This window comes from Athalia rosae, chromosome 3 (assembly GCF_917208135.1).
Source record: "Athalia rosae chromosome 3, iyAthRosa1.1, whole genome shotgun sequence".
Taxonomy (NCBI): Eukaryota; Metazoa; Arthropoda; class Insecta; order Hymenoptera; family Athaliidae; genus Athalia; species Athalia rosae.
Window position 1 is genome coordinate 16,685,326 of NC_064028.1, and position 19,028 is coordinate 16,704,353.

Below are 19,028 nucleotides of genomic sequence, written 5' to 3' on the forward strand. Positions count from 1 at the left end.
TAAGAGAGCGATATTCAGTTTTCATTGAGCATCACTGTCGGGGATTCCTCGATATGGAGAAGATGCAGTTTGAGTTTCTGCTTGCAGATGGAGATGGCATCCAGTTGTGCATTATATCCGAGGAAATGATGATTTTTGGTAAGTAATTGTTATAACATTGTTCATGATTAATGAGATGGTATTTATTTCATATGTATTCAGCTATCCATCATCTGTATTTCGAGTATTTTACAAGAATACACGCATGAATTTAATCGTATGTATGTATTTATATGCATACATATTCCGTACATGACATATTTACATGCCATTTTTAACATGTCGATAGACTCTCGCAATCTATTCTACAATATAACGATATTATAATTATCAATGCCGTTTCTGATATATGTGCCGTAACAAACATAAAAGCTCTACGTAATGACATAACAATTATTATATCATAATATCTTTTCACGATAATGCATTATTTTGGTTTCTGCTACGATTTTACAGTCTATGATGTGCCATCGAAGCTTAACAATCCACAACTATATATAGTATGATATAATTCACACGCTTATCCGGTGATATATGTATACTTACACCTAATTATTTTTTTTTCATGTTTGTTTTTCCAGGTTATTTGTTCATTCATTCATTTTATTTTTTTTTTTTTTTTTATAAAATTAACAAAGTCGATAAATTAGTTAATCAATTGCTGGCATTATCGCTGTATGGACCTTTTTTGCGACACAGATCGCAGGATTCTCTCTCAATAAAAATTGTAAATGTCAATCTGAATGCCACCAGATACGGTATACATTGTTCTATGGTGCATATGTAACATTCATTTTTTCAAACGATTAGGAATTAAACATGCAATCCATTATATTTCTCATATTTTGTCTTTATATTATTGTATGTGATCTTGGTCTCCTAAACGTGCGTGACTGCTGTAAAAATAATGAAACGTACAGATCGAATGAACCTGTATAAGTATTCTAGTTATAATTGTCGTAGTCGTATTTGTGCCTAAAACTTTCTGGTGTATAACAGGATATTAATTGTCCATTAGTTGAAACGCGTTGTTTTGAGTCGTTGAACGAGGTGCTATCTTTCTTTGGCTATAAATAATAATTCTAAGAATCATAATTATATTTAATAATAATAGAAATCACATACACCCGTATATACCTATGCATACATCTTTGAAAACGTGACAACGAATATTATCTTCATTTTACACTGTAAGTGCAAGTAGAAAGAGAATATTTCGGAATTTTTTATTACATGATTTAACGAAGAATCTTAATGACGAATGGTGATTCCTAGTACAGAGATAAAGATTCTATAACACTAATTTGCGCTCCGCGATCAATCTCAATCAATAATAATTGATAATAAAATTAAAAAAAAAAATATCAAACCGACAATTTTTCAGTGAACAAATAAATAATCGTGCCTTGATCCATGAATATTTCATGGTTATAACAATATGCATAAAGTAGCACGAGAATAAAATTCATCGGGTATCCGAAGCTGCATATATATATATACAGATCCGTACGAAGACAATTATTGCCTCTATATAGAGGTTGTTCCTATTATCGTTGACCAGCTGGCGACAACATCCTCCTAATGATATAGGCGAGAGGCGTTATAGATATTTTTGTGATAAATCTGAAGCCGTTTAGTAAAATTGCGACGAAGACTCTTGATGAAGAAGCTAAGCGAGACTCACGTAGTCAGACAATTACTCCCGAGACAAGTACTTCGTTGAGATTGTTGCCGAACATAATCTTGTACGTTAAAACGACTTTCATCCGGGTTTCCACTCTTTTTCGCTTTCAATTCTCTGAAAAAAAACGAGACATTATTATCGTTGTTATTTTTATCACATTTTTAAGCTTCATCGATTTATTTCGCCCTTTGGCGTACGTTCGTTATACAGCGCGCGCGGCTGTTATGCAACGTGACACTCGATCGCTTTCGTTACATCAAAAGGCCGCCATTGTTCCCCGTTGTGCAGCAGTGTGTGCAATATAATATAGATAGGTGGCTAGGTATGTAAATTAATAGCATTGAGGAGTAATAAAAACTGACGAATATTCTAGTTTATCGAGATTAATTTTACCTCGCGACAGCGGTAAAAGCTAGCTCTACGTTCAGCCCAGTTTTTGCGGAAGTTTCCATGAAAGGTACTCGATATTCTCGGGAAAGTCTTTCACCATCTTCGCGTCTGACAGCTCGTTCTCCGCCGCAGTCTGACTTGTTACCTGTAATTTATGTTTGAAAATATCACGTTTCAATTTTGCTGCAATGTAGGACGCGCATTGTATCGATTCGACGATCGAGACGTAGTTAGTCGGTTGAAGAATAAAAAGGAAAAAAGGGACGATGCGCTACGGTTATATACATCCAGAGATAACCGATGCCTCAGACGTGTTCCTATAAATGGTAATGTCCCACCCATTTCCCCCGTGAATAAATTTTCAAGGGATGAGTTTTATTATTCTGGGATTTCTGGAGAAGGGATCATACAAATAAAACTTATCTCTAAGAAAGGGGTCTGCCTACCAAGTAACATAATGACAACGTCGTCATGCGCGTATTCACGAATTTCACCCAACCATGCCCTGATGTTATCGAAACTCGTCTTGTTCGTCACGTCGTAGAGCAAGAGCAGAGCTGGAAATAAAAAGATCACAGATTATAGAAAAAGGCAGAGGAATGCGAAATCGAATATTACTACAGATATACCGAATTCCCGGACGTCACGCTGCGGCGACGAACGCTCCGAGTTAATGCAAACGAATTTATGAAACGCGCGGGCGATTACCGAAAATGCTCCTCGAGATTCCGGCATTTGTAGCGCCATTTAATTTCATGTACATAATTAATTATGCGTGTAATAACTACAAAACGCTACGACATATACATATACATATAATTCACGCGTACCATGAGCGTCTCTGTAATACGCGTGCGTAACGCTCCGAAACCTTTCCTGTCCAGCGGTGTCCCAGATTTGTAATTTAACTCTAGCTCCGTCGACCGTGACAACTTTATTCTGAAACAGATAATTATTTACAAATTACATTTTCGTGCAGTATGGTCTATACATATGAAATCGACCATTATATATTTTCATGACTGCATGTCGTGTGAAATATATAACGTAATATATAATCTATCATTATTGGTAAATGGCTCTCTGCAGCGAAAATAACGTCAAATTATTTATTCATAAATTGGAAAGGGTGACGGCGACGTTGGCCAGGTTTTCCGATGCATAATATTATGAAGATTTTTTTTTTTTTTTGTTCTTTTTTTTCATCGTACAGGTAATACATGTATAACACCGTACGCGACGCGGAGCCAACGATGCATTCTTGAGATAACTTTACGTTATGTATACCCAGCTAGCAACCCAACAACTATATAGCAGCAAGTTTCTGTGTCTCGTTACGTCATCACCGACTGGGCCGCCTGTCGACTTATACATTATACATATAACTATATCCTGATACGGAACGTGGGCGTGTTCCCATGTACGTGTATGCAGCTGACAATGAGTCGCTACCAGTTTCGAAGGTGTGAGTTGTTATATTGTGGTTATATTCTTATGGACACCGCAATCTGCAAGTACATCCCGCGTCGCTTTGACCGAATCGACGTAAAGCGCACACCCGTTTGTGCAGCGAAAAAGCTCGTCGTACTCTGAAGTTAAACTTTCAGCCATTACAAGGGATGAAGAAAAAGAAAACTTTGGACGATGCAATTCGGGCGTTCGCGACGCTGCAAATAATTTTATGACCCTTTGGGCGTATATCAGTCAGCTTCCCCGCGGCATTAAAATGACAGGCGTTGAGGGTGAATGTGAAGCTCACCCTAAAGTCGATTCCGACGGTGGACAGGAAGTTTCCAGCGAGAAAATGACCCTCGCGAAATCGTAGCAGGAGGCAGGTTTTCCCGACGCCGCTGTCTCCCAACAACATCACCTGTATATATGTATAATCGTTTGGACAAATCATTGAATCTCCCTGTAATATACATGTCCGCGGACATGTTGGAGGGTATGAATCTATTATAAATTCATGTATCGGATCCAGACGTCGGACCGTCTGGATCGTCCGCGGCATCGAAAACATCGATAATCTCGTGTCAATCGAAAATAATTCACCTGACGTAATCTTTCAATTCAATTCACAGACCTGTTTCCAGCACGTGCTATTCGAAACGTTGGAATTCAAAGAAGAGAGGAAAAGAAAAAAAAAAAGCCGACTGCGACATTCCGATCATCCAGCACCGCCGACGATCGATGTCGTCTACCGCGAACGTAAACGCGTTCGGAACGATCTCGAGCTTTTGTATCCCGGGATTAAATGTATCGGATTCGGATGATCTCCGCTTTGGATGAATGTAACGTGTTAGCTGTTCTCTTCCTTCCTCCGGGAGGAGAGCTGATTGATTGGTTATTGGATTATTGCTCTATGGCCCCTCCTCCCCACGTGCAGCCGAAGATACGCCTATCGAGTTCCCCGAGGCCGCCAACAACTCTCAAACTCACGGAGAGCAGGAGCTGCTGCTGCTGCGGCTGCTGTTGATCGAGAGACGCTCGGCTACCGCCGCCGCTACTGACCATCGTAAATCACTGTCTGCCAACCGATCTGCGGAGCTATCGCTAATTGTCATTAACTTCGTCCCGGCAGAGCATCGCATCGAACATTTCACTGCCCGGGCAGCCTCCAACCTGAGATCATGCGGCCATGTAACTAAGATAAATGAAGACCGGACCCGGCAAGGTGTACGGTATCGATGAACGGCGTCGATACACGTCATATCCAGGTGTTCATGTCTTTTTTCCCTTTTTTTGTTCATCCATTTGGAAAAAGATGAGCACACGAAACGCGGTTTGAATTTCTTCAGATAAAAATCAACGAATTCGATTCCGATCATTTGGCAACGTCAACGCGCGAATGATGATATTGTACTCGTTCTTTTCGCCTGTGAATTGAATTGAATCGAATCGAAGAAGAGGGTATACAGAAAAACTATAGCGAAACAGATGAAACGATGTACGGAAAGAAACGAAAACTTCATATCGTCGCAAGTGAAAGAAATGTGTGTGTGTGCGGAATTCGGTACGACTTGAAAAATAAGGAGCGTCAGGACCTTCCAGTGAAAATGGCAGGTTTCAAGCGGCGCCCTGGGACTGTTCGGGCTCTGAGGAGTGCTGCTGTGCGAGGAGGAACCTGTAGGAGCGTAGTTGGTGGGGGCCATGGTCGGGCTTTCATTCCCTCCGCGAAACGTCCTCGAGGTCGAGACCCGGCGCACGTGGCGCACCTCTTCCTCCTGTGACTTCATGCGTTCCCGATCCAACGAGCACCAGATTTCTCTTCTTCTTCTCGACCACTCCTTGTCTCCCCCCAATTATTATTTCCCGTTTACGGGTCAATCAACTCTCTCTCTTTCTCTCTCTCTCTCTCTCTCTCCCTCTCAATCCCCAAGTCCTCTGTGTATTCTCCGTACACACTGGAAACGGTGTACCGGTAACAACAGCAACACCGAACCGACTACGAGAGCTCAACGTTTCGAGGTCCGTCTGTAGGAACAAAGCGCTTCACCTACAGTTTGCAATGCTATATAGATACCTGGTAATACACGTACACACGTACTATACACATACACAACACTTAGTATATGTATATTATGTACCCCTCGGGGCATTATTTGCCTCGGGGAGATCGTGCGGGATACTTCAAGGATTTGCAGTCACTACCACGGTAACAGTTGCCTCGGGATTTGCGCGTCCCTGGAAGGCAGGGATTCGACAAGGGTTCTTGCAGGGTATCGGCACATCGAGACCAAAATTATTCCGCTTCTGATACGTATATATATATACACAATACCAAATTACCTTTTAATCATGCAGCAGCGAAATAATAACAGGCATATGAATATACATACGTATACGAACAATTCGTGGATACTGCGCGGGTACAAATTCTCACGGAGTTCAGTTTCACCTAGCGAAATTCTAATGTATACAAACGCGAATTACACGGTGTATATGAATTTCTAAAAGTTTCTATTTATAGAGACACGCGTCATTCAATTTTTACCTTTTTTTTTTCCCTCCTTTACCGAGCTATAATGTTACAGCAATTAACCGAGTTAGCGTATAGATGTACGGCGTGAACGAGGAAAAAAAAAACAAGAATAAAGGAAAATTCTTCCAGTATACAAATACGGAAATATAATTACCCCGTAATACCTGCATCGGCTCTAACGAAGGCCGACTAAAAATTTCGAACATTATATACAACGAAATGAGAATGACGAAAACAACTCGTCGATTATCTCGTCGGAATAATACGAGGTGATAACGAGCTGTTTTCGATATTTTTCTTTCCCCCAAAGAACTATCGTCATATCACTGGATTTTTTCGATTCCATAGACCAGAAATTTGGCAACCGTTCCCAATTCCGTTGCGCTTGTAGGCTCGAGATATATTTAAACGCACAAGTGATGTTGGCGTATCTTCTCTACGCAGGTGTACACCACCACTCATTTTGAACGTATGGACGCGCGCTTATTTAGCAATGGGGTTCCGGGTACGTATGATATCGGAAAATAGAGAAAAAAACAAAAAAAAAAACGAACAAATTATAATTTCACCGCAATCTGCGGAGCCCATATGTATAAAATTAAACGCGCGATATGAACGTTGCGTGTGTCGCGCGTTTCAACAACTTCTTTCTCAAGTAAACAAACGGTGGTGACAATCTAAACAACTGTAAAGAAAAATCGGCGATAGTTTCTTCTAACCGCGTTTTATGAAGCGTGTAATTCTTCTTCAAATATAGCCAGAGATATTATATACGACGCGCGCATATACACCCCTGATTAGGAAACCGCGTCACGTGGAATGATGTTTGGAATGTACCCAATATGTATACAATAATATTGGTATTCAGATTACTACCTTATATTACGAACGTTTATGCAATTGGTAATAGATTAACTCTGCGGCGGCACGTTACAAACATGCACACGTAAATATACTATATACCCCGGGCATTCGGACCGATTATAACGTGAGATAGAAACAGCTAATGAAACGTTTAACGTGGGTGATCGAAACTTGATTGTCTAATCGCTATACCTATAGCCACCGTGTGATGGAAGATGATTAGTTCGGATTTACCGCCTACTTAACGTTCACGAATAATACAAGCCATGCTCACAGGTATACACACGTATGTATAATACACATGGTCTTACGATATGTGTGAAAGTTTTCGGATCGATTGCAAATCGATTTCAGTACACATGTAATATAAAAATGTCAATACGTCAATGGTACGCAATAAGCGATCGTTATGCCCATCGTACATTTTGTTTTTGTTTTTGTTTTTTTTTTTTCTCATGTGCGATACATTCTATTTATTTTTGTGCTTTCTCCACGAGGTAGGGTATCCGTCTACGTCTAGAATTATTGTAACGGGTTATTCTCCGTGAAATCTGCTAAGAAGGATCATCGCAAGGAGGGGTATATAACACATAGCGCATCCAGCTTTCGTGTGGGCAACACGCGGTCTTTGAACTGACGCGATGACGATGATTCACGGACCGCGGGGACCCAACCAACATTCACCCGACTGGTAGCGCCTCCCCGTTCGACGCGACCACGCGAATAACTACCGAAGACCCGATGGTATTAATCTTATGCTTGCTTTGTGTCGGAACATCGTATAATATTATATACGCGCGCGATGACGCAACGTAGAACCGAGCCGTAAATATTATACATATACATGGTAACTGAGTTTATGCCTATAACGTAAACCTAACGAGTTGGATTCTTTTACATTTGCATTTGAACTTGAAAGACTGCATACGGGCACAGCTATTATATATAGAATCCCCGCGATTTTTCGCGTTATCACAAAACAAGTGAAAAACTTCGCACCGTAATGCGGTGAATGAATTACCGACGATCGATGCTTGATATAATTAAACATCATCGTCGTCATTTTCTTATTGATTATTCTCGATTTATCTCTACAGGGCATTCGGTGCGTTTCCGAAATCTAGCAGCAGCATGGTGCAGACTTCCATCGCATTAACGCCGCTATAGATAATCCCATGGAAGGTAATTGAAGTTGGTTCGACACCTTCGTACTCAATCGTCCGGTGTGTGCAGAGATGTAGGATATTCGTGTGCTTGAGAATCGTTCATTCCCGGTGACATTAATCGGGACGAAGATCGCGGCTTTGTGTTAGGACAGTGACATTGCCTCCACGGGTTGTCGGCACGTGACACGTCTCGATGGTGCGATAGTCTCTGACGTCATATCTCGCGTAGCAATTGCCCCCTCGTCTTCGAACATACATATATATATATATATACCGTACAATAGCGTCTTTGACGTTTTATATTCATTAAGCACCGACACCTCGCGCTTTGCTTTTACATTTCATTCACCCTGAATGCTCCCCATTGTTCCTACCTATGTAAAGTTTCTCAGCGCGGTGTTGTCTCATATTATGTACTGCAGAATTCAAGGAAATCGGTAACAAAAAATTGAAGGATTCCAATTAGATACGGGTAAGAGAACCTTGCGTACTTCACAATAAGATTATCAGTTTATTGAATTCTCTACTTAGATACGCGCAGATGTTTTCTGTCCATAGCAATTTGTTATAGGAAGACTCGAGCGCGATATTCGCGAGTTTGTTGTACCAACATAATGTCTCGCTGTATATATCTATGTATATTCTTACCGCAGTGGTCGGTCAGATTAGAGTTCTGTTAGACTAGGAACCGGATGTCTTTATGTAACCGGGACAAAAACCTGCGCAGGTGAGAGGAGGACGTTCAACTCTACGCGCGTTAGGCTGCGTGAAATTGAATCTACGCAACAAATGCGACTACTTGTAAGTATATATATATATATCCACGCGTCGCGTAAATCTATTGACGTCAATTTTTCGCACGGACTAACAATACGAAATTCGAGTGTATTATATGCGGATGAAAATTTTGAAAACTGCTAATTTTCCCGTGTCACACCATACGGTCTAATCCCACGTTCGACGAAGAGATACAAAATGGCTACCCTCAGCTATAACGTAATATTTGGAAAATGCTGAACTTTCCAATATTTTCATCGAACAAAAAAAGACACACATCATCATGCGGGGAGACCTTGATCAGTTGCTTCGCAAACGACCCATAAGTTACGTGTTTATTATCCGTAGTTAAACTTTTATGCGAACAATTTGTTGACGAACTTTGAAGAGAGTAAAACGAGAACAATATCGTTGAACGAAAAGGAAGACGAAAAAAGGACGGTTTCATTGCATAGATGCCTTTACAAAGGGTTGCAAAGTTGCAGTGCTGCAGTTGATCGTTATACGGTGTATCATTAAATTTTCAATCACTAATTTCTGTTGTTATTATATTACGCGCTCATCAACCCGGTAAATTATGTATACCTACCTATCTGTGTACATCTATATATATATATATGTATATCTAATGTACAAACAGTGCAATATACATAGATAAAGGAAACGCTCGGGGCTGATGATCGTGTATATATGTGTTATGAATCGACCTGACGATCAGCCTGCAGTGGTTAACTCTATGCATTTATGTAGGTATATTATGCAGTATAGTTATATATATATGGATATGCATGATATATATATCGATGCAACGCGGGATATAGATTTGCGCATAATAATAACGTTTCAACATGCCGGTTGCACACATGCTTTTCAATGCACGTTATATATTCACCGCATGTTGTGCAGGTGTTCGTATACATCCAAGGAACATCGTATACCTATGTATTCACAGATGTATATATACATATATATATATATGTATGCGCGATTAGAATCGCGGTTTCTATGGTACCTTAAACAATATATACATATATACCTAACCCTATGCAATAACAGTGGAGCATATTTGAGTTATAACTACTGTGTGCAAACCCTTAGATGTAGAAAATGGTGACCTAATTCTTGCCGAATCTGCTGTACGTGTAGGTCAGGATATACGTATGTAGGTATACCACAGAGAATTGCGCTACAAAAGGTTTACCCGCGATGCAGTTTTTCTTGCCATTCTTTTCAGGACAGTATATATATGAGGGTTTCTTGATTCGATAATTAAATTTTACTCTTTAATTACTCCGGCGTCGATATCAAATTGACGTGGTAGCGTGCATTATTCACTCGCTTCGTAATCAAACGGAGTATAATGAAATTATTTTTGAAAATTTCTTTTCCGCCAATTTTCTACGAATATACAACGGTTAGAATATCCTGAATGGACGGAAAATATCGGTGAACGATACTCGCATGCCGACATGGGTGGTTTGTTAGTTTTTTCCCCATACTCAACATCTCCATAGTTCCAATATCAAACCAACGCGGATCATCGTGGACGATGTCTTATCCACATCTGTTTCCGTTTTCAAATTATACTGCATCTTGTGTAATGAACTAACAACTTCCTACATCGTGCCACACAAAACACTGTGATTGTTCATAATATACAACACGCGACAGTTTTGTTGACGTGCGTTCAAGCGTTTGGGGTGTGTATAACAATTGAATGGACGGACGCGTTCTTACTACCGTTGAGTTTGAATTACACGCTTCTCAGGCAGAGTTTCTAGTTATATTTAATGCGTATATCAACATTTGTCTACGTACAAACAACTGTGGAGCATATATATCGTAGGTACATACAACGTGTTATGATTACCGTTCTAGATAACACCATTTAAACGTAGACCTGCACCATACAAATGAGAATTCAACGGACAATGAGTAAAACCGCTTCGCCGTTCGCTGATGAGGGTGATTATGACGAGGATGACGCCGCTTTTGTCGAATGGGCAAAGGGCGCGAACGAGAATTAGGAGTAAAGGGCGTACGTACGTCCATTTCCCACACATGGGACTATACTCACGTGGGTTTGTTAAACATATTGGATTAATTTTCACCATACCGGGGCGCGTACGGTAGCGTCGCGCATCGGGTATTACGTGTAACAACAGTGCTATGGTACCTCGTACATACATACATACTATACTATACCTACGGTATATGGCGCGCAATCAAAGCAAAGTGGTCGACCACTTGCGACCGTAATGAAAGTGTCCTTGGCGCACCCTTGTCAAACGTTAATCGAACCATCAGGCCTCTCTCACTCTCTCTCTCTCTCTCTTTCTCTCTCTCTTTCTCGCTCTCTCTCACCCGTGAAACCGTAACGGACCCCCGCACCGACGTGCCCGTTTCGCGGCTGCAACGACACCGACTTATCGGTAGCGCGAAACCAGAAGCAGAAGAAAAAGTGCAGAGGCAGAACGAAAAGTATATGACGTCTGCTATGGAGTGCTCGCTTCGTAGCAGAGATACGAGATTTTTAACGTGCGAAATTCGAGTGGTTAATTCGCTTCCAAGACTCTAATTCCTTTTTTTTAGGACCATGATTCTGTCTTCTTGTTTCCTACATTGCAACGTAATTTCTAACGCGAAATTTCACGCGCGCATTTTAGTAGAAAAACGTTTTCCTCTGTTTCCTTGGCTCTTCTTTTACCCGTCCGTTGCTCTCGCTGAAGTTAAGACATTCAAGATCGCGTGGAATTAGGCGTTGGAGCGGCGCGAAAAGACTCACTCGGTTGCACCGTATGAGAATCTTGTGTATCATACGTGTACCTAATAACTGAAAACTTACACGGTTACGGTTTAACCCGATCTAAACGCTATACGTTACACAACAAACTGAGAAGCCAATCCATTATCTACAGATTGAATTCACGGAACTGATGATAATATTACGCCGCTGGAACACTGCGAGGTGGTCACACGGAGGGGAACGAGTATGTGTGGGACCTACGTCTACGCACATTACTCCCCTAGGATTTCTCTACGAGTGTAAGCATTCTAGGTGCATATATATGTATACCTATATTATCGAACCACTATAGGAGATAGAACCGATAATGCGGTTTCCTGGTCGCTCGGAAACGGACTAGACGGATTGCAATTCACCCTATAAATCCAGGGGATCCGACCTGGAAGACCGAAGTGGGGATCTGCGTCGACGGTTGAGTCGATGTGAGGGATGTTCTTTTTTTTTTTTTTTCACCATTTCAGAGATACTTGGAACGAATCTCATCGCGTAAAAACTTGGAGTTAGAAAATCATTGTTTCTGAGTGAGGAAAAAATGTTTTTTCACACTCAGAGTAACTATGACGTATGCGTGTTTCACCGGTTAGCAAGGCTTGGATCAGAACGATCATTCACCCATGAAACGCTACCCTCCGCAATAGCTTTTCATCATCGTGTGCTGGATCGGTAATTACGCCAATTACGATCCCCCCCCCCGCTGTTGTTTTTTGTTTTTTTTGTTCTGGCTTTCCCCGTTTGCGCGGGGTGAATTTTGCCGTCTTCTCTCAAGAACAGAGAGGAGAGGGCGGGGCGCCACCGTCAACTTCTTCGCGGTAAATCTGAAGGAAGGAAAAAACACTTCGTGCAAATACCGGAGAGCGGGGACTTGAACTCGCGTCGCCGCTACTCGTCGGCACTTCGGATCTCGGGAGAGCGACGCGGTAACCAATAGACCAGACCTAGCGTCAGTTTTCTAACGAGTATCGATTCTGATGAAACGAGGTGATCGTATATTTAGAACGAACGTTTGATGCTTCTTGCGTTTCCACTCCTTCCTTTTGGAATTTTCAAAGTGAGAGAAAATTATTATATCGCTATCGATTTCGATTGGGTTTTAACGGCGTAACGAATGGGCTACCGGTATGCGGCATCCGGGTGAAAAGAATCTACTGGATTTTTAATTGGACATCATCAATTTATCCGAGAATCGCAAGTCAAAGGTTCGCCGGTTCGAAAATTTTTGATGAATATAAATAACACCGCTGCAACTGCTGGTCTCTGCAGATACATACGTATACGTATGTATATTACACAGGAATAAGCAGACGCGCAACTGGGCATAACCACGTGTCACGTTCGATCTTCTCATCAATATACGCATATAGTTAATCGACATAAAAAGTGAGAAACGTGCCGAGAATCACAATCTCTACAACCGTGTATCTATGGATCATATACACACGTGTGAACGGCCGCCACTCGATTCCTGCAGCAGAATTTCAAGCCTCGAGGGGCCCGAAGTCCGTGCGGCCCCCGAGGGGCCCACCGCGCAGCGTTCGCCGCTAAAAGAACAACCTCGTGATGACCATCGCCGTGGCTAAGCGGTCGCGGGTTGCCCATAATCGTAAACATTATACCATAGAAAGAGAGAAACGGAGAGAGGCTCGCGCGGTATACCTAGATATACATGTATACTTTCACATCAGAGGTACCTTATACATCTGAAACTTGTGCAAAGCAAGCTGCTGGAAATCACGGTGTTAACAACGTACGTAATTATGATCTTGATTCGAACGATGATTTACGTATAAATAATAGATTTGTACAATTAAGGCAACGATCGTCCGAAACTTTAATATCCACGTGTATACCGCTTTTGGACTGAAGCAGGTAGCTTCGCGCCAGGACGCCATGTTTAAATACTTGATGATTCAGGTATTCAAAGATTGAAATATTGATTTATCGATCTCCGGTTGTACACGTGCACTCTTAAACCTTAGGTACGATACATATATGTATATTGGGGATATCTCCGTACCCGCATCAATATTTGACGAGAAATGTGGCCTATCTGCTTTTCTTTCTTTTTCTCTCATGAGGGGGAAAAATTTAAGGATATAAAATATTTATATAAATATCCTTAGGCATACCGTATCTGTCTGCACTTTGATCTTGTCTATATTGCATAGAGGAGTGAAGAATGAATTCTTTTTTTATGGCGATATTCAACCTGCAGCAACGAGGAAGTTTCATACCGCGTTCTATTGATATATCTATGGTTCTACCTATTCGTTTCTTTTCAAAGTTTTTCACTTCGACATCTTCTATACCTCCGCGCCATTCGGTACACCCATATCCATGTGTCAAAAAAGTATCTCGTACAAAAACAAGTTTATGAAAAAATCCAAAAATACAAACGGCAAAGTCAAACGACGATGAACTTACGATCAAACGACTGACTCCAGCCTCGAATTTACGAAGAGATAGAATTTCATGATAACTCGCGAAAAACTTGATTTAAACCAAAAAAAAAAAATAGTTTAATGACTTATAAAAATTTTCTTTTCATTCAAGAGTCCTCTACAATTCTTGATACATAAATTCAGGGAACCAGAGGATGTAATTTGAGAATATCGCACAACCGAGGGATACGTGAAAAAAAATCCTTAAATGAGCTTTCAAGATTCTGGGCTGCTGGTACTCATTTATTTTTTTTTCTTAATTTGCAACCTGTCGCAATTTTTTCCCGAAAAGAATTCCGCAAGTCGACAGCACGTATGTTTGGAGTATAATATGGTTGGGAATGAGAACTGCCAAGCTTCACTCCTCAATAACGCCTCCTATGGAAACCATAACATCTGTGCCAACAGACTTGCCTTGCCTTGAATGACAACCGAAAAGTGATGTAAAAATATTTAGTCGTGTGAGAATTACACTCTCTCCATGAAAACCGTAACTTGTTTGCCAAAAGGTTTATTATATTATCCTACTTATATGTATGTACGAGTAGATTATCCAAGTTGATTATCGATCGTTGACGACTGTGAGGATATTCAACTGTTCGATGTAAATGTATTTCACCTCGAATGCGTTGATATGACTTATTAGGTTGTCCATCACTCGAATACCAATTATCGCCACTGCGATAATCTTATCTTGAGGAAAAGAGTTGCTTCTAGAGCCCCGTCATGCGAGAAAAGGCTCGCAAATGTACGAAAAATCACCAGGCGTCGTGAAGTTTAAAAATTTTAATCTAATTATATACTTGAGCTGAATCAGCTAGTGATCCTGATTTGAAATACACCAGATCTGAATCGCGAATGAGGAAACTGTTCCCAAAAATTAATTCCAACTTTTTATCTTTCCCCTTTTTTTTTGTACTCGTGAATTTTACCGCACAAAAAAATTGATGGAATTGTCCTAATTAAATTCATGGGTTTTTTTTTTCTCTCGCCATATCGTGGTTTTAGGCGAAATTCAAGCATGCAGATTCTCGAGAGGGATTAAAATTCAAAGCCTATAATTCTCACGGGGTACCTGTGTATTAGGTATATTATATTATACCTAAAATTACTCGCTCTGACGCTGTGCATGGCTGCAGGATTAAATCGTCCCAACGAATTTGATTAGTGAAACTTTAAAGAGCATTGCATGAGGATGAGAGATGTAGCCTACCTATATGTATATATATGTTACAAAGTTATACGTACGGTATAACATAAACAAGTGTGCATAATATGTATCAGTATGCACATATGTATTACTGTAAATACTAGTTTACAAAATCTATATATATACTAGTGCAGCGTACGTTATACATACGTATGTACTTACATATATTCATATAACATGGTGTGTATAAACGTGCTCATTCACGCACATGAACATGAACACATATATATGTACATATATATAGCTACGTACGTACGTATATAGTCAAAGCGCGTGTAATTAATTTTTAATGGAGTTTCGTCGACAGCGCACAGCGAGGTGGCACTAATCGCGTTTGCAAAGCCGAGGGATTAACCGTTCCAATTCGCAAACTTCTAGTTCCCCCCTTTCAGCTTTCGCGCCTTCCGTTGATGTAGAAAAAACACATCTGCATACACGAATTCGTACACGTTTTACGCGCGCGAGAAAGAGAAAACCGGGGGAGCGGGGGGGGAGGGAAAAAAAATCAAAGGACACGTCTGGAGAGTCCTCGCGAGCTTCGCGGATATTCCAAATTCAAATTCAAGTATATATATATATAGCAATTACGATTAATGTAATATTCACGCAATTCATCGCCCGCTTTGTTTCGACGAATGTTATAAACACACGGGATATCTCCGATCGACGAGCAATTTTGAAAAAAAATATTTTAACCATATAAAAGCGGAAGACTGTCACCGCTCGATCATCCGTACCTATCCACCTGTATCTATATCTGCAACATCAATCGGATTTCATTTGCGATCCATTAACGGGAACGATCGTGCGTTGCGATCGGGGGAATGTGTATAAAGGGCTATATCTGCGATACATCATATTATAAGGGATGAAAAACGACGAGCGGCAACAAACGTATATATATATATGTATATAGCGAGACTAGCCGCCGCGGGGGATGAATTGTTGCGGAGGGATAAAATCCGTTGAGAGTTGGAATTTTAACGCATACTGCACGTGTATAGCTTGCACAGGGTCACATACGTACGATACACCCGTACGTACACACGCGTCGGCACGGTCACGTGTCACTTCGCACAGATTGCCGCATTATGCGCGCGGGAGATCATCTAATCTGCACGAAACATTCTAAATCGACGCGTCGCGCCGGGATGCAAAGTTACTCCAACAAATTACACACACACAATCACATCGATGACGCACGTTCCAAATTTTCGTAACAACGATTGCAGTTTTTTTTTTTCCCTCCGAGCGTTCACACCTTTCAACCGGGGGTTGGTTTTTTTCTCAATTACGATGCGAACGAATGTCAAAACAGGGTATATTTTTTGGGACGCGAACGATCTTTCATCTCGTTTGTTCGTTTATTTATTTGTTGGTTCATCGGTCGATGTACTTTTTTTTGTTGGTTTTTTTATTTTTACTTTTTTTACTTTTTTTTATTTTTTTTTTTCAAGACGATCGTTACATACGACCTACGTGTATAGATTATACCTGCTTATTTACGCGTATCGTTATTTGTTTGACACGCGCGCGCCATATTTTTATTGATAACAACGCAATACAAGACACCCCTTCTTTCACCGTCTATTTATAGCACATTATTTTTACATATTCTTTCACATTTTCTCTCTATATATATATACTTTATAGTGTGGATGAAAAAATATTTCCGCGATGAGAATGCCGCGTGAGAAATACCGTACGGTGTAGAATTAAAGCTGATATCCGTTGCCAGATTTCTATTGTAATGGAAAACTACGTTTTTTTCGTTCACATCTCTCTCTTTTGAGAAAAGTGAAAACTCACAATGTGTACCGAAGTTTGTTTGGTTTTAAAAACGTTGTCGTTTTTTTTTTTTCTATTCTCGAGTTTTCAACCCCTTCGAAACTCATCCGCACAGTTTGAAAATTTTATTACGAATTATCACAATCGACATCGTCGTTCCGGTTTTACTCCGACGTAACGTATCCACATCACCGAATTGAATTATCCGCGAGAAAGGATGAAATAAATTGGATTTTAATTAATAAATTCAATTATTTTATGCACACATCAACGCAGCCGGTAGAGAAGCTACGTAACAACCGGGAGTGGAGTCTGGCGAATGGTGTACGGTTTTTTTATATCAACAATCGAAAGATGTAGAAAAGTGAGGAAAAAAGAACTCTATAAATACGATGGGGAAAACCATATCGAACCGCCGCACGTTATATTATATACGTAAAGTAAACTTATACGCTTGAGTTTCTGCACCGCGACTTCCGTAACCCGTTCGAAGGGAAATTACGTCAGAATTTAATCGTCGTGAAAAAAAGCGACCGACTAACATCCGCGAAAAGGAAGAAAACGCCGAGGCGAATAATATGGTCGTCGCTTTCAGACGCTTTTCCGTTCATTTATACAACCGACTAATATATGACATTTGTTTAGAAGCGGCCACACCGTACGCTACAACATTTACATACCTATATATGTCTACACGTATCCAGTATACGTACATATATACCTCCACTCAATGCATATATTTCGCGCGAACAATTAAACTCACGAGTCGATCGGTGCGCTAACTATATTATACTACGTATACATTTACAACGTACCATTGCGCACACATACACTGCACAAGAGCAAGTAAAATTAATTTTTATCAACTTTTATATTGACCATTGTTTCGGAGTTCGAGACGTTGATGTACGTACGTACGTACGTATCACGTGTACGCTGTATCCATTTTCGAACTTGACCTCGTATACAAAATTGATTTTGTCGCGGGCACAGCGTAAATTATCGACAATTTTATATATGTAGGTATACATATCGTGAACGTGCATTATACGTATATATACGTACGGAGGTAGGGGGTATACAATCGATGTTTGATTACAACCTATGCCGTATACCGCGCTAACTGCGGTACGTAGATAATTGCGGAAGAAAAATAAATAGAAAATTGAAGAAAAATGAAGGAAACGTAATATGAATACAAAATTCACACGCGAAAAAATATCGTGTTACCGCATAACCGTGTATACTTATACGCGTCGCTCGAGTACAGTATTATGAAATAATTACGTAGCAAATGTAGTCACAACTGGAAGTTCTTTATTTTTTTTTCAATTTGTTCGAAAGATATAAAAATTCAGTCGTAATAACGAGGTCGTTTTCTTGGTCTACGTTAGTTTTTGCAATTTTTGTGTTCGTTGTTCTGAAAAATTTTATCTTATTCTTTTTGAAATTTTCTTTTCGCAAGTAACAGAATGGAACCGGTGAAAAATCCGATCGGTTCGGAGCCTTGATAAAATATCGCGTCGATGCTCGTGAGCGAAAACATAAAAATTCATCGGATCGCGCGGCGGAGTTATCGTCCGCCGTAAATTTCGCCGCACGCACCCGGTACGTCAAACTAAAAACGATCGGAAGTGCAGATTCCCGGGACGTGAAAACGTTGGGATTTACAAAGAACTGGGCTCGTCATTTTCGGGGTACCAACGCGAACGACTTTCCTCCCAAAAAATGGAAAGTTGTCGTCGAGATATTTCGCGATAAAGCATGACAATTCACCCTTATACAAACGATCCCCTCGCTTTTCCTTAACTTCCGGTTTACCGTACGAACGGCGTCTTCGCGGTCGTCCGACGCCACGTGTAACCGCAACCTCGGAACCGCAAG

The 19,028-nt window shown here is 40.6% G+C and overlaps 1 protein-coding gene across 4 annotated transcripts in view; it reads right to left on the reverse strand.

Annotated features, from left to right (window-relative positions):
• Window positions 1-160: 160 nt before the first annotated feature.
• LOC105683423 (ras-related protein Rab-37) overlaps window positions 161-19,028 on the reverse strand; it is a 49,320-nt gene continuing 30,452 nt past the window's right edge. For 2 of the 4 annotated variants that reach the window (XM_012396000.3, XM_012396002.3), the window contains 4 exons: window positions 2,944-3,052; window positions 2,560-2,670; window positions 2,117-2,258; window positions 161-1,837 (listed from right to left, as the gene is read on the reverse strand). In XM_012396000.3, coding sequence (XP_012251423.2) covers window positions 1,720-1,837; window positions 2,117-2,258; window positions 2,560-2,670; window positions 2,944-3,052 — 480 coding nt within the window. In that variant the 3' untranslated portion in view covers window positions 161-1,719. Of the gene's footprint in view, window positions 1,838-2,116; window positions 2,259-2,559; window positions 2,671-2,943; window positions 3,053-3,872; window positions 3,984-5,157; window positions 5,637-16,383; window positions 17,751-19,028 lie in introns of those variants that run through there. The other 2 variants (XM_020850888.2, XM_048652691.1) reach the window with 2 other exon arrangements.